This window comes from Trichosurus vulpecula, chromosome 4 (genome assembly GCF_011100635.1).
Source record: "Trichosurus vulpecula isolate mTriVul1 chromosome 4, mTriVul1.pri, whole genome shotgun sequence".
NCBI classification, from domain to species: Eukaryota; Metazoa; Chordata; class Mammalia; order Diprotodontia; family Phalangeridae; genus Trichosurus; species Trichosurus vulpecula.
Window position 1 is genome coordinate 35,241,264 of NC_050576.1, and position 16,310 is coordinate 35,257,573.

Here is a 16,310-nt window from a genome sequence, read left to right on the forward strand (position 1 = left end):
CTAGGCATCAGGAAGATCAATCTGGCAGTGGTATGAAAGACCAAATAGTGCGGGGAAGACATGTAATGAGGCCCATTCAGGAGAGCATGGATCAAGCCATCTAGTCCACTCTCCACCCCACCCCCAAGTAGTAAGTGGCAGAGCTGGGGTTTGAGCCCAAGTGCTAACATTCTGAGTCCAGCAGACTTTCTCCCTGCACTGCCTCCCTACTACAACTATGGCAGGTAAAGATGACCCGGCTGAAGGCGTTGGTGAGGGGAACAGAGCAGAGGAGAGAGCTGGGAGAGGCTGAAGTTTTGCATCAGCAAGACTCTGTAATGGAGCAACAATCCTGGTGGTATTGTGCCAGGGCACAATATTGCCAGGTACCCTGTGCTACCCTGCGCCCTGAGGGTAACAACTCGGAGAGCAGATGTTTGCTGAGCGTCCAGCTTTCCCCCTCCCTCCCCACAAGGTCAAAGACAGGACTTTGAGATACCGAAAACCTCACCCTTCATATACCACTGGGACAAACCCTCCCACCTCATGTTACTCACAATTTTGAGTCCAATTTCAGGAGAAAACCCAATCGATCATATTCTGAAAAATAAAGCAGAAAAAGAAAGTGTCAGCCCCCAGTCCAAAGGGCAGAGGGGTCTGGTCAGTCCAGCCCACTATCCTAGAGCTCAGCTTAGGAGAACCACCATGAGATGGTAGGCCCATCACCTCACCAAGCACTGAGGGGTGTCACCAAGCACCAATCTAACTCTGTTAAAGTGCAGTAAGTCATACAGTTGAAATTCACAAAAACAAGGTGGTCAGATGATGAATTGTCTGAAAGAGATATCTAGGGGGTCTGAGTGGACCAAAGCTCAATGAGAGTCAGCCAGAAAACATCTCCTTGGGCAGAGCTTCTAGGTATAGGGAGGTGAAGATCTCTGTCCTCTGGCCTGAGTAGGCCTCAGCCAATGCCTCGTGCATATTTTAAGAAGTGCATTGACCAGATGGAGATCATGCAGAGGAGGGAAGGGGGGACATGAGGCTGTGTTCAAGTATGTGATGGACTGTCTTATGGAAGAGGGGATCAGCCTTGTTCTGCCTGACCCCCAAGGGCAGAGTTAGACTAGACTGTCAGGAAGTTTCCTAGCACAGAGGGCTGTTCCAGAGTGGAAGGGGGCTGCCTCAGCAATGATGGGCTCTCCCTCATTGGGAGAGTACAGAGACTTCCCTCCATCATCCATGGACAATGGAACCCACATCCTCTCCCTTCATCCCCCCAGGATTGCCCAGATTCTTGCGATCCTTAGCTTCTCTTGCTCCTGCCTGACTGTGCCATATTTCTTGGGGCTCCCAGCCTCCTTCAGGCAGGTGTCTAGAAGGCTGGGGTCAGTGTTTACTCAGGAGTCCATCTCATATGTGTCTCACTGTCTGCCTAATGTCTCCCTCATAAGACTGTGAGCATCATGAAGGTAAAGATTGTTTTCGCTTTATTTTGTGCCTTCCCCAGAGTTTAGCATACAGGAAACTCAGAATCAGTGCCCGTCAATTAATCAGAGGTGCGCTAGAGTCAGACTGAAAGAGCTGGTTGTTAAATGTTCAGTGTAAACACTGACACCTCAGAAATCAGCAAACCTATGACTAGGGCCTGATTTGTTTTGCTGTCGACTTAAAGTGATGGAGAAAATAGCAATGCTGCAGATTAAACTTACGAATGTCTTTTATTTTTTTTTGGAAAGCAGGTTGTTAAATATTTACCAGAACATCCCCCCCAATAAAGGCTCATCAGAAATAATCCTTGTAGGAAAATCACTCCCCCCACCAAAAACCCAAAGGATTCCAAGGAGCTTCAGCTATCATCTCAGCTGGCCTGCCAGCCCTGGGCCCAATGACCTGGCCTCCCTGGCCGGCAGGCACTCTCTTTCCAGCCCTCCATTTGCCTTTCCTCTTCAGTACTTGGAAGCCTGGAGATTGTCTCCTGGTGGAAAGGGCCAAGGCAGAGAGGGACCGACTTCTCCCATTTGTGAGGACCAAGTTCCCACGGGTAGAAATTTCTGGCTCACGCACAAGTGTTCCTGCAGACTGTCACTTTTCAGCAGCTTCAGTGTGGCCTCCCCTTCCCTCACCTCCCATCTCCGCCCTGCCTCGCTGATATTGCACAGAAGCTCCAGCTGCCAAGACCTCAGCGCCTGGAGGCCTCTCCCTCCTCCCCTCTATCCCCTGGGGACCAGAGAGCCCAGCATCACAAGAAAGGACCACAGGGTACATCGAGGCTAATGGAGAAGGAAACGAGCCCAGAGAACTAGCCCAGGGTCACCCAGATCTGAGGCCAGCTTGGCCACAGATTCCTTGGGCTGGAAGAGAATCATTTGGGTCCCCCCTTCCAGCTCTCAGTTTCTGTGTTACTGAAGCCTCTGTCAGAGGGATCTCCAAGAAAGGAAGACCGCACGTAGCCAGGTCTTAAGAAGCAGCTACCAAGGACTCCCCTTTTCATGACTCTCAAGAACTACAAAGAACTTCGATCTATTGCTTGCGAGGTGCCGGGAGGGGGCTCTGCCAGCCCTAGGCCGGGCCAATGCTGAGGTGAGACTATTATGGGGGGCCTGGCAAAGAGGCTGCACTTTGCCTTGGGGCTAATCTGTGGACAGGGTACTCAAGAGGCCAATCTAAGAGCCAGGAAGATGTGGGTGAAGTCCATGTGACTCTCCTAACACCATTGAAATCACGGAGATGGATCAGACAAGACATCCCATCCACCTTTTCTTGTGATGGCCAAGCACAGGTCTGTGGTTCCCAAAGGGACAGATGGATGGGTCACCTAGAGCCCCTCTGGCTCTCTTGAGGCCTTCCTCTTCTTCATCCTCCCCTGCAGGGCTCCTCAAATACCACTGTCTACAGGTCTTCGAGGGCTCTTTATCCATCTCGTCCACTGAAATTGCCTCAGAAGTTGCTCATAACTTGGCAGTGTTTCTCATGTGCTCTCTGTCTGGGCCCGGGGGGCCCTCTCAAGACTTCATCATCCATAACAGGCTGGACAATGACCCAGGAGAGCAGCCAGGATGGTGAGGCCAGGAAAAACCTCCCTGGCATCAGAGCTGGCCAACAAGAGGTCCCAAGCTCAGTGCAGGTTCTTTGGAAGAAGCCCCAGTTCAGCCACCCTCTGGGCAGAAACAGCAGGTATCAGTCAGAAGTACCTGCTGGTCACTGTCATAGTGGACAGGATCTAAGGAGAAGGTTCAGACATGCTCTGCCCTGCTGGAGGGCAGGTGAGGCTGGATGTCAGGGCAGACTTCCCAGCAATGACAGCAATCTCAGAAGGGTAGGGGCTGTTCCAACTGGTAGTGAGCTCTCTGTCCCTGGAAGTGTGCAAGGAGAGACAACCTGCCTGCTGGGTATGCCTCTCAGAGTCTTGTGCAGGGACCAGCCAAACAAGGTATCCCTGAGACCCGCTGGAGCCCTGAGATTCTCTAATTGGCACTGAGAGGGGTGGTCTCTAGTGCCACCTCCGGCTGCCAACAGTAAGCCTCTCACCCTTCTTTTGGCCCTGTGTGGATCATAATGGCTGGGCAGTCAAGCTCTGCTGAGGAGGCTCTGAGGAGAAATTGAAGGGACAGAGGCAGCGAGACATGGGTGAGGACCATGACCTAAACCACCCAGGATATTACTCAGAATAGACTCATAAGGCCAGGCTTGGGCACCTGGGGAGACCACAGCTCTGGGTGGGGCATCTCGGTGAGGGAGGCAGCTGGCCCATGCCCAGTGCCAAGAGGGAGGGTGGTGGGGTGGGCATGGCTGCTCTTTCTCCACTACATAAGCTGAAGAAATGGGTGATGGAGGGGGGAGACAAAAAAGGTCCTCACTGATGCCCTAGAGGAGGCTCCCACAAGGAACAGCTGGTGCTCACTCATGGAGTGAAAGGGGCTGTGCACACAGTGACCTTAACTGCTCCAAGCCTCAGTTTCAACATCTATAAAAAGGGAATGAAATCATTTGAATGAATTTCCAGCTGCCATAAGGAGAGCCCTTGTTGCGTCTTAAGCCATTATCAGCCCGTGGGTTGGCATTTCCTGGCCAAGGGCAGCTCCCAGGATTAGGAAGGCTCAGGCTGGAAGACCCACCCAGGATCCCTCTGTCTGGCATCAGGCTCCCAGGGCAGCTCAGACAATGTGAAGAGCTGAACCACGGGAGGTGGGGAGCAATGTGGGGGTCAATCAGGGATGGGAAAAAGCAGTGCCATGGAACTGGAAATGGCTAACCAACTCTATCCTGAGAGTAAAAACAATGGGGAAGTGTCCCCAGGAGGGAGGGCTTCAGGGTCATGCCACAGGGCTCTGTGACACCCACCATCTATACCAGTGACTTGAATGAAGACAGCCATGGCAGACAGATCCATCTTCCCCAGTAGAAAGCCAGCTCTCTGAGGACAGGAAACTCTCCAAGATTCAGCACAGTGCCTGGGCAACAGCCAGTGCCACTGACCCCCGGTCTGGCATGCTTAAATCCAGCCAAGCTCTGTCCTGCTGCTACCCGCTCCCCATTGGGCAGGCCTCAGGCCTGGGGTCGTCCACCTCTCCCCCAGCCTGGCCGGGAGGCAGGTGTGTGGGTGCACCAGGCCACGTGCCATTTTGGCTCACACTCAGCCCTGCCTGTGCTGGGCCACCCCCAAGCTGACCGCCAGCCCTGCAGCCGGCTTCCCAGAGGCCCTAACTCCTCTTCTGCCTCCTCAGCTCAGGATGCTCTTTCCCATCCTGTCACTCTCACCTCCAGGCCCTCCTAATACTGACAGAGCTCCTGGAGGGCAGCAATCATGAGCAGATGGGTGAACAGGAAGAGACTGAAGACAGACCAAGCCATTTGACTGGGCAGGGAGGGGCTGCTGGACAGTCTTGGGCCAGAAGAGGTCAGACTGCCCAGGGGGAGCCATGAGTGGGACAAAGATCAAGCAGACACAGTGAATGGAGACGTTCTTTCAAGGATTTTGCTGTGTAAAGGAAGCCAGGGACAAGCACTGGGTATCTGGAGCCCTCCACCACTGGCCAGGGAACACACCAGCAGTCCTCAAAGGAGCGTGGCTCCCTGCAAGCCCATGATGGGCAGACCAGCAGCAGGGCGCCTCCCAGGCCTGGAGCCAAGGCCATCCCAGCCAAGCACAACAAGCTGTGCAGAAGCCCCCCCAGCAGGCCCCTGGTGAGGAGGCCAAAGAAGTCCGACTGGTGGGCAGTGAAGGAGAACTGTTTAGTCTTTGGCTGCAGAGCCTGGGGGACCACCCAGCAGGAAGGGCCTGGCTTGGGGCAAGCAGGCAGAGAGGGTAGAGACTGGCCAGGCCAGCCTCATCACCTTTGGCCTTCCCTCAGCCCAGCACCAGGGTGCCCCAGGATTCCCAAGCCAGGCCAGAACCTCACGGCTGGACAGCAGCTCCCTGAGGAGACATAGCAGGCAAACTTCAGCCAGCAGCCTCAGGGAGAGGGCCAGGTCCTCAGGGAAGGACGGCATGCCCCTCTTCCCAGACTGGAGGCCTGGCATAGTGAGGCTGCTCACCCCACAGGCTCTCACTGACAGTGGATCAACAACTGTACTACCAGTTTGCTCAGCAGACCAGGATGTGAGGGGAGGCCCCTTCCACTCTGGGATGGCTCTCACTATTAGGAAGCGCTTCCTGATCAGAAGCCTCAGTTGGACTTTTTGCAGCTTCCTTTTAGCTCCTGGCTCTGCCTCTCTGGGGCCAAGTAGAAGAAAGCTAATCCCTCTTCCTCCAACAGCCCCTCAAATACTTGAACACACAGAGAACAGGGCCCCCCGAGCTTTCTCTTCTGAAGGCTAAATAACCTCAGCTGAACCTCAGGGCCCTTCCCCAGTCTGGCCTCCTTCCTCTGGATGCTGTCTAGCTTGTCAGTCTTCCAGAACACATACAAGGGGTCAGATGTGGCCTGACAGGCAAGAATCACAGTGACCCCAGCAGACACTGATACAGGGTGCCAGGGGCTGCAGAGTGCCCCACGGGCCTGCGTCTCATTTGAGGCCAACCACCCCACCAGGAGCAGGGCACAACCAATACCACCATCAGCACCGAGCAGATGAGGAAACCGACACTCAGGGAGGGGAGGGACAAAGCTGAGAGACGTTAGGGGAAGGACTAGAATCCAAGTCCCCCTAATGCCTCGGCTTGACCTCTGACTGCAACACCCATCTCGAGGAGAGAGGGAGAGCCCAAAGACACCGAGGCGCACTTCGCTCCTGCTTCTCCTCCCATCTGATTCCTCCTTTCCAGCATCCTCTGCTGGACCTTCATGTAACCCCAGCATCCCCCTGGATTCCTCTGTATCTCGGACCCTCTCGATTTCACCTTTACCTCATCTGTCGAATACGCCGCCTTCTCTCCTCTGCACCCTCAGTGCAGGCCCTCATCACCTCCTGCCTGGACCCCTGCAATAGCTGCTGGATTGTGTGTGTGTGGTGGTGGTGGGGTCCTGCCTGTCCTTAGTCTCTCCCCACTCCAATCCAGGCCCCACTTGGATGTCCAATCGACTTTCCTAAGGTAGAGGTCTGTCTGACCTTGTCACCCTTCTACTTAACAAACTCCTGATCACTTCCAGAAACAAATGCAAAATCCTATTTGGTATTCAAAGACCTTCCTGATCTGTCCCACCCCCACCTTTCCAGGCTTCTTACACCTCATACCGCTCCTCTCCCCATGCTCTGGGATCCAGTGATGCTGGCCTCCGACTGTTCCTTGAATAAGGTCCCCCATCTCCAGACTTCGGGTGCTTTCCCTGACTCGCTCCCACATCCAGAATGTCCCCCCTCCTCACCCCTGGCTCCTGGCTTCCTTTAAGCCCCAGCTTCTGCAGACCACCTATCCTGACCCCTCTGTCTCTAAACTAGCTTGTATGTATAATACACACACACACACACACACACACACACACACGCACGCACGCACGCACGCACGCACACACACACACACACACACACTCACACTCTCATATGCGTGTGCACACACACACCTACACATACCCAGAAACCCTGAGTTCTTAGAGGTCAGGGACCAGGGGATTCTTAACTTTCTATCCCCACAGCTCAACATTGAGCCTGGCAAAAAGTGGAAGCCTAGTAAATACCTGTTGATTAATGACTGATGAATGATATTCAAGGAAACAGAAAGAAAAGGCAGGTTCAGCTGCTGATCCATTCTGAGAGATCTTTGGAAGGTGGTAGGGGAGGAAGGAAGAGTTACCTAAGGCAGGACAGAAGAAGGTTGAGTGTGGTCCCAATTTTCTAAAAAAGGAATAAAAAAAATAACTGCAAACCAGAGGCCAAAGAGCTTGACTGACTTCTGGGAAAACTCTGGAATAACTTTTTAATAAAAAGGCTGCCTGGTGGAAATTTCGAAAAGGAAGCAGTGATTGCAAAGAGGCAGCCCGGCTTCATCATGGACAGGTCTTGCCAGACCAACCTCGTTTCCTCTCCTGACGGGGTTAGTAAGCTAATAGATGAGGGGAATAGAAACATGGAATGGATGTGGTTTACCTACATTTTAGGAAGGCATTTGAAAAAATCTTTCCTACTAAAGACGGATATGGGATATACAGTAACATAAACTTTCACAGACTCAGCATACAGGAGTTGGAAGGGGCGGGGGAAGGGAACAAGCCTTCATTGCACGCCTGCTAGACGTCAGGCACTGTGCTAAGCGCTCTACAAATATCATTTCATTTGATCTTCCCAACAACCCTGGGAGGCGGGTGCTGCTGCTATTCCCATTTCCAGTTGAGGAAACTGAGGCAAACAGAGGGTAAGTGACCTGCTCAGGGTCACTCGGCTGAGTGTCTAAAGTCCCATTCGAACTCAGGTCCTCCTGACTCAGGCCCAATGCTCCCCCCACAGCACCACTAGCCAGCAAAGGAAGCTCAAGGAATCCCGAGTACACCGCTCCTGACCAATGGTCATCTAGCTGCTCAAGGGGTGGGATGATGGACAATTTGGGGAAGGAATAGGGCTGAAACCAGCTAGCAGTGGTTGCAGTCATGCAGTGCCAACAGACAGAGACAGAGAGGCAGAGACAGAGACACAGAGAGACAGAGACAGAAACAGAGAAAGAGACACAGAGACAGAAACACAGAGACATAGAGACAGAGGCAAAGACAGAGGAGTGCCAGCCATGAGAGCTGTCCAGAATGTAGAATGGGTACAGAGCTGGGCTAGGAAAGAGCTCAAGCTAATCTGAAGGTCTCCTGGGGACCATATGGGGCAGGTGTGTACCCCACATCCTCCAGCAATGCCAGCCTCCCCAGTTCCTGTCATTGCTGACACCAGGACAGGCTTGGGGAAGGGGAAGGAGACTTGTTTTCCTTGGCTGAAGAAAGCAGAGATGGGGGTCCCAAGGAACTCCAGGAAGGAGGACTTCTTACGAGCTCAGTGATGGCTTCTCCTGATTGAGGCAGTTCCTCCTCCACGGAGGCTGGGAAGCCTGGCAGGGATATCGGGCCAAGGACAGACAATACACCTGGTATTCTATGACATCATGTGACTCCAAGGGTCAAGTCAGAGAAGAAAAGCACAAGGGGTGAGAGCTGCCTGTCCTGGGGCCCAGGAATGAAGCCTTGCCTTGGACTCCCTCCTTCAGTATCGATGGCTTTGGGGCCCATGAAGCACCCCTGGGTCACTGATTCCCCCCATTAAATGAGGGCGATGGATAATGCCTGGGATCCTTCCCAGCTCTAGATTCTGGAAACTAAAGAAAACCTGAACCAGAAGAAATAACCAGGGCTCTCCCAAGGCTGGGGTTTCTTTTCTTTTTGAGGCAATCTAGGTGAAGTGACTAGCCCAGGGTCACACAGCTATTAAGTGTCAGAGGCCACATTTGAATTCAGGTCCTCCTGACTCTGGGATATACTCCATCCACCTTGCCACCTCGCTGCCCTCGGGCTGTCGTTTTCAAAGCTGATGAAGGCCCGAAGGTGAGCATGTGTCCCAAAGAGCCCTGGGAGGGCACCCCCTGTTCCCCAATGCTGTCCTCCCTGCTCACTTCAGCATCAGTGCCAGTATGAGGGTGGGGTGCCCTCGCACAGAGTGGGGTTCAGTGTTGCGTGGTAATAAGAACAACAAAGTAGGTACGATTCCCTATGAGAATCCCTTGCTGGTAGCCGATGACCCAAGTCGGGCCAAGGTGTGTTGGAATGGTACTAGGCCTATGAGAAAGCCATGGTGGCCAGGCCCCTGTGGGATGAAAAAGGAGCAAGGCTGCTTGGGCAGAATGCACAAAGATGGCCATGCAGTATGTTCTCCACGAGGCGCCTTTGCCTTCCTCCACACCTCAGCTAAACCCCATCTTCTCCAAGAAGCCATCCATGTCCATCACAGGGCCAGCACCTTCCTCTGGGGATTGGGAGCCACTTACCCCAGCCAGAGCTTGTCTGTGCACAGCTGTCTGCGTGTGATGTCTCCTCCATGAGACTGTGTGCTCTCCAAGGGCAAGGCCAGCTTTCTACTTTTCTCTGGTATCCCCAGCCCTCAGCACAGTGCCGGGCACACAGCGGGCATGTAATAAATGTCTACTGGCTGGGACAGTATAGCTGGTGTGATGGGTCAGAGCATTTGTTACTGCACAATTATAAGGCTTTTTCAAAAAATCTCTTTGAAGCTCTCCTTCCGTTGTGGTGGAGGGAATAAATACCTGCTGGTTCTCTTCCTTAGATCAACTTTGTACTCCAGCATCCATTCTAGAAGGGACCCTGTCAATGCCTTTGAGGACACCCTCAACAGGAGCTTTGCTTTAAAGATTTCTCCCTAGATCTACTCTGGGCTGGTGGGAGGCGGGGCAGGGTGCTGAGGATGAGACAGAGAGTATAAGAAAAGCCTGATTCCCCTCTTTGGGCTCAGGTCCCTCCCAGGATCACTCAGGCTTCAGGTGAGTTCAGAGTTGAGCCTCCTACCTAGAAAGGGGCCCCCCAGCCCTATCTTACACCTTAGGGACACCTAGCCCCCAGGGCCACCCTGCCTTCCTTTCATTTGGGGGCTCAGAGGCTGGCTAATGTATATGGAGGGGTGAATGGTGGCATGATGGATGGCCGTGCGGCCCAGAACAAACACAATGGAACACAAAAACCATGTTAGGGAGGGGAGACCTTGGGAGGAGGGAGTATCCTTGATTAGAGCACCAGGGATGCTAAAGAGCACAAGACAAAAGATCCCACCAATGAGCACCCTCCACAGCTGGCAGCTCAGCCACAGGCTGGGGCAGGGGGGCAGTGAAGGCCCAAGGGGAGGCTGACAAAACGTCAATCCTCTCCCACTTGGTCTCCAGGCTTGGAGATAAATGAAAAAGTTTGACCAATTAATCACAGGAGGAGGGAAAAGCAATTTGACAAACTAGGTGTGGAAATTTCCTGACCTTGACAAATAAGTGACCCAGGGATTGAACCTGAACAGCCCCAGAGCACCAAGCAATTGTACCGGCGAGGCCTGGTGGCCTAGGCGTACGTTCATGCCGGCTCCTCTGCGGGACCCCTGCTCAGGCCCACTCAGCATGGAGGCTTCCACACAAGCTCAATGCTGGGGAGCCTTCTGGGCCACTCTCTGGAGGCAGAGGCCTCCCAGGCAGGCACCACAACATCCTCCACCTGTCTCAGTGCCATGCCTCACACCTTCCCTGAACATCTGCCATGTGTCTGGCCACACCATGGGGAGGGGGACGGTTGAGGGGACCAGGCCTTCAGAGAGCAGCAGTTACCAGCCCTGCACAAGCAGGGATGGGTCTTACAAAGTGACTCCCCCAGGGCACTGCCAGCCAGAGCTGGAGGGGCAGGGGAGGGAGGGGGCAGCACAGTCAGAGCTTAAAGAAACCAAAAGGTCCCCTTGGGGGCCACACCTACTGGGCTGGGCTGGGCTCTGGGCGGCCCGGGCATCGATCATCTTTTTCTGGGTTCTGGATTGTCCTGAGTCCACAGCAAGGCCTGAGGGCAGCGAAGAGAGAAAGTCAAGGGCCACATTGTTGCTCTCTCTCCTTCCTGTTTGACAATGAAAGCTTTCCCTCAATGGGGAAGGTCCAGCATCTTATTCCATACTGGGAGGCCCAAAAACCAGGTCTTTTCACGTCCTCCTGGGACCTGCAAGGGTGGCTCCAGGAACCACAGGAGGGATGAAATGGGTGATCTCTTCCTCCAATGCCACTGGCAGCAGCCTCTAACGTGGAGGAGGCCAACTGGGTCCGGCACCATGTGGGGCCTCCCTTCAGCAGGGGTTGCCCAGGAGGAGCCCCAGGGTGGCCACCCCAAGCCCCTCCCACTGCAGCAGAGTACTAGGCTCCCAGGAGCATCAGCAGACCCCATTCATTTGCACCCTGATGTGGGCTCAGTATGAACAGATGCCCTCCAGGGGCCAGGGGCCAGGCCATCTCCAACCTTGCCCAAAGGAAACCGCAAGGTGTGAAGAGAATGCTAAGGTGTCCAAGCTCTACAGAAAAGGCATCTGGCCTCTCCAGTAGAGCAGCCCAGAACCATGAAGGGTCTTAGCTCCACCCTCAGTGAGGGGCCATTCCCACCTCCCCTCCTGCCCTGTCTCTGGCCAAGACTGCTAAGGCATAGCACTGGCTGCGGTGGTGGGAGCAGTGGCGGTTTGGGCAGCAAGCAGAAGGCAGCGTGGGACGCAAGGGGGAGTTAGGAAGCCAGAGGCCTGAGGAGATAAGCATGGCAGTTAGACAGGGCCATTGGCCCAACAAAGGCACCATGTTGGAAGGCAGCAAACCCGCTATCAACTCTGGGGTACGGGAGAGGTAGCACCTAACCTTCTCCAGGTCAACCAGGGCCTACCTTTCATTTCTAAGAGAAGGGTAAGTGAGCCATGCTCCTCTTGATGAGTGCTAAAGGACTAGGCCAGGGCCAGGCAATTCTATTAACAGCCCAGGCCTCTAAGAAACTGATGTCCGTCAGGAGAAAGCCAGCTGAAACCACCAGGAAATAATTCTGTAGGCCCAGTTCCCTTGGGTGTCCTAGAAGGGAGTCTAGGCCTAGAAGCAGTAGGCCCCTAGGAACCAATGAGGCCCAAAGGATCCCCCCCAACTCCCAGGGCAAAGGCTGTTGCCCTGACAACAAGGGACACCAGACAAGCAAGGGGTAACCCCAAAAGGGGCAGAGGGTGGGCCAGCCAGAAAGGGCTCATCCTCTGTCCTGACATTGTCTAGAATCTCTGGCCTGTCCTTCCTGAGCCTAAGGAGGCTCAGTGACATATTCAGTATGACTAGAAGGGAAATTCTGGTAAGCCACTACACCAAGATCCCTAGGGCTCTCTGCCGCTCCAGACAGCCCTCCACTACCCTCCAGCCTCATTCACTGGCCTGTAGGACAGTGATTAGGGCCCTGGCAGGGCATGGGCACATGCCCTTCCAACAAGCCAAAGCTGAGACCCAAGGCACAGGAATTCAAGCTTTGGTCTCCCTTCCCAGCAGGGAACAGCTTAAACTAGGCCCACTCCTGGAGAGTCACCACTAAGCAAGTGTCCAAATCTACAAGGGACAATGCCAGGCCTCTGAAGTCTAAAGGAAAGACCACCTTCCCTGACTCTCCCTCCCCAATTCCTGGCTTGGCTAGGAGGGCCTAGTCAGCCCAGGGCCAGAGAAAACACCTGCTGAGCCTTGGATGGAGTGGAGGAAGAGGGCACCCAGGGACATGTAGGTATCCACACTGGACAGCTGCCCACTCCCTTGCTAGGCCAAGATTGGCCTGGATAACCTCTGAGAGCACATAGCTGCCAGCTCTGATCATAGGAGAAGTTGAGGCCACTTTGGCCTAGACCCTAGGCCTGTTCACCATCTCCTGCCTACTCAAGGGGGTTGGGGTCCCATGGGGAACGAATGCTAACAGCAGGTACCACACGCACACATGCCCACAGGCACATGAGCCACTGTTCACGCCAAGCCCTGAGGATGGCAAGCTGCCCTCTCTGCCCCTCACCAGCCTCCCTGGGGCCCTGAAGGTCAGCCAGAGGGGAGCAGCAGTCCTGTCCAGGTCCACCAAGGCTCAGAAGACCCTGGCCTAGCTGCACCTCATCATCTCACCTGCCTGTGCCTCCCAACATGGCCATCAAGCCCCACCCTGGACAGAAACAAGCCTGGGGCCACAGAGGGAAGAGAAGGGGAAGGAGATTGTACCTGAGCCTAGTGTCCGTCCAACGGAGTCAAAGGTAAGAGCCCCTGAATCTGCAACACAAGAGGACAAGTTCATGGCTTTTGCCTTTTTTTGGTGGGCTTCTCAGCATCCCAGCCACCCCCCCACCCCCAAGAGCACAAAGTGCTGCCTGGTACAAGCTTCAAAGCAGGTACCCAGCTCTACTGTACATCTCCCAGGTCAGGTACAAACCCATCTGGAGCCCAGGGCAGACTGCCTGGCCTTTGTCTGGGGCACTGCTAAGCTCCCCTGCATGAGGGGCTAAGTTCAGTTGTCCAGCAGATGGGGGCTACCCATGACTGGGGAGGAAGCTTCCTATAGGAAGACCATGATGGCCCTGGGAGGGAGGCAGCCAGAAGGCTCCCCCCATGCCCACCCCTACCCTGGCCCCTCTCTCCTTAGAGATGGACAGCAGACTCTACCTGTCCACTGCCAAACACTCAATAGCCAATCCCTTATACCCTATGGTTATGTAGCTTCCGTGGAGAGTTCGGGTTTCTGGACCTAGACTGCAAGATCCCTGAGGACATGAACCATGGTTTCTTCCCAATGGCCTCACTCAGCAACAGATGTGAACACAAGGGAAGGGGAAGGATACAAGTCCTTAATGATGGTGATTCTAGAACCACAGAACTATAGACCAACAAGGACATCCAGCCCCACCCCAGCACTCCCACCCCAGGCAAGGAGCCTGTCTATGACAACCCAGAGAAGTCAGCTAGTTTGTGCTTACATCCCTCAAGTGAAAGAGATCTCACTAACTTCCAAGGCTCTCCTCACCCATAGCACTTGGTGCACAGTGCCAACTATTAGAAAGTTCTCCTTTTATTAAGCAGAAATGTACAAAGTTTCAGCCAGAGGGCCTGGGTCTGTTCAGAACAAATCTGATCCCTCCTCCATATGGCAAGGGAAGAGGGAAAAAACACTGATTAAGTGCCCACCATGTCCCAGGGGTTGCGCTGGGTACTAGTCAAGTCAACCAGAATTTATTAAGCACCAACTATGTGCCAGATGGTCCTGCTCTTGAGGAGCTCAGTGGGGTAGACAATACGCAAACCACTCTGTAAAACAAGCTGCAGACAAGATAAACTGGAGATAATTAACAGAGGGAAGACCTTAGCTTTAAGGCAGATCAGGAAAGGCTTCTTGTAGGAGGGATTTTAATTGAGACATGAAGAAATCCAGATAACCCAGGAGGCAGAAATGAAGTAGGAGATGGGGGCATAGCGGCCAGCCAGTGAAAATGCCCAGAGTCCAGAGATGGAGTGTCCTGTTCGAGGAACAGCCAGGAGGTCAGTGTCACTGGACTGAAGAGTATGTGCAAATGGAGAGGAAGAGGCGAGGGAAGAAGACTGAAAAGATCAGGCAGGCAAGTTATGAAGGACTTGGAATGTCAGAGGCTTTTAGATCTGATCCTGGAGGCTACAGAGGGGTGGCGGGGGGAGGGTGACATGGTCAGACCTTCAGGTTAGGAAGATCACTGACATCCGAGTGGAAGATGGACTGGAGTACAGAGAGACTTGGTGAAGAGAAACCAATCAGCAGGCTCTGGCAACAGCCCAGGCATGAAGAGAGAAGGGCCCGCACCAGAGGGTGGCAATGTCAAAGGAAAAACGGCAGGGAATATAAGAGAGACCCTGGCAATAGACTGGATATGGGGGGTGATAAGTCAAGAATGACACCTAGATTGTGGGAGGATGCGGAAGCCAAGAAGAAGGGAGGGTTGGCGGGGGCTGGGGGATATAATGAGTTCAGTTTTGGACACGTTGAGTTTAAAATGACTGCATGTACACATCTAATTCAAGATGTCTAGCAGGCAGATGGAGATGCAAGTCTCGAGGTCAGCAGAGAAGTTAGGGCTGGAGAAGGAGATCTGAGAATCATCAGCATAGAGATGGTCACTGAATACACGAGATGATGAGATCACCCAGTGAAATAGCAAAGAGGAAGAAGAAAAGAGGGTCCAGGACACCTACAGTGGGTGGTTAGGGCCCAGATGAAGATCTAACAAAGGAGACGGGAGAAGGAGAACCAGGAGAGAGCAGAGTCATAAAAACCCAGAAAGAAGAGTGCATCCAGAATAAGAGGTTGGTCAATCGTGTCAAAGGTTGCAGAGAGGTCACCAAGGATGAGGACAGAGAAACAGTCCTTAGAAGTGGCAATGATGAGCTAACTAGTACCTTGGGAGAGGGGGCATTGGGTTGAATGATGCCAGATTGCCAGTCAGAAGCCAGAACGCAGAGTTAAGAAGAGAATGAGAGGAAGGGAAATGGAGGAGGGCCTTCTTAAGGTCATCTAGTGTGGGAATACAGTCCTCCTCATCATAAACCCCTGGAAGGCAGGTACAGGTTTGCTTTGTTTTGTTTCATAATTAGAACACAGTGCCCTGCACATGCAGAAAGCACTTATGAATACATGAAGGAAGGAAAGAAGAGAAAAGTATCTCTGTGTCTCTCCTTTGTCCTACACCATCACTGGTCTCTATGGGAGGAGTCTTTGTCTATTTACCAGGCCCTGCACCGCCCCCCTCCTTCCTTTTCAGCTTACAGCCTTTTGGATTACATTTGCAAGATCTCCGGGCTTTACATGTTTCCAGGTGCACTTGTAATATCAATTAAGTTGGGACTTTCTTACTGTTTTAAAATGATTAAGTGTATTTGATTGAGTCTTACTAGGTGCTAAGCCCCAGGCCCAAACCCCTATCTATTAGGTGCTAAGCCTATGTGTGTGTGAATTGGTAACTAAGGTGGGGATCCAGGTGGGGCCCATGAAGGGAGGTCTGATTATATCTTCACTCCCAGGTAGGCCCCAAACCCCTAGCTGTTAGGTGCTAAGTCGATGTGGGCGTGAAGCCCTGGAGGTGCTGACTCCAGAGCCAATAGTAAAAGCTTCAGTTCTGGTTGTTCAGATGACGTTTGATGATGGCTAAAGATTGCATAAAAAGGGAAGACAGAGCTATTTGCTGAGGGCTCTCACCCTTGAGGTGCCTGATGTGGAGACTCTGGGCAGCTGTAGCTAAGAGCCCTCCAGCTGGTAAACCCGGAATTTCGGAATTGGTTAAACTCTGGTAACTATGTATTGAGATTTGAATCAGACAAGGTCTGTCGATGTTTGTAATTTGTTTGTTTGCTCTGAAATTCAGGGTGCAGGCTTTTCCCCCTGAACTAAGTGAAT

The 16,310-nt window shown here is 53.2% G+C and overlaps 1 protein-coding gene across 7 annotated transcripts in view; it reads right to left on the bottom strand.

The window, feature by feature from the left end:
- Positions 1-16,310, bottom strand: part of ST3GAL3 (ST3 beta-galactoside alpha-2,3-sialyltransferase 3) — a 135,098-nt gene that overhangs the window by 79,326 nt on the left and 39,462 nt on the right. For 3 of the 7 annotated variants that reach the window (XM_036756279.1, XM_036756276.1, XM_036756277.1), the window contains 3 exons: positions 13,121-13,168; positions 10,848-10,928; positions 537-579 (listed from right to left, as the gene is read on the bottom strand). In XM_036756279.1, coding sequence (XP_036612174.1) covers positions 537-579; positions 10,848-10,928; positions 13,121-13,168 — 172 coding nt within the window. Of the gene's footprint in view, positions 1-536; positions 580-10,843; positions 10,929-13,120; positions 13,169-16,310 lie in introns of those variants that run through there. The other 4 variants (XM_036756280.1, XM_036756278.1, XM_036756282.1 and 1 more) reach the window with 3 other exon arrangements.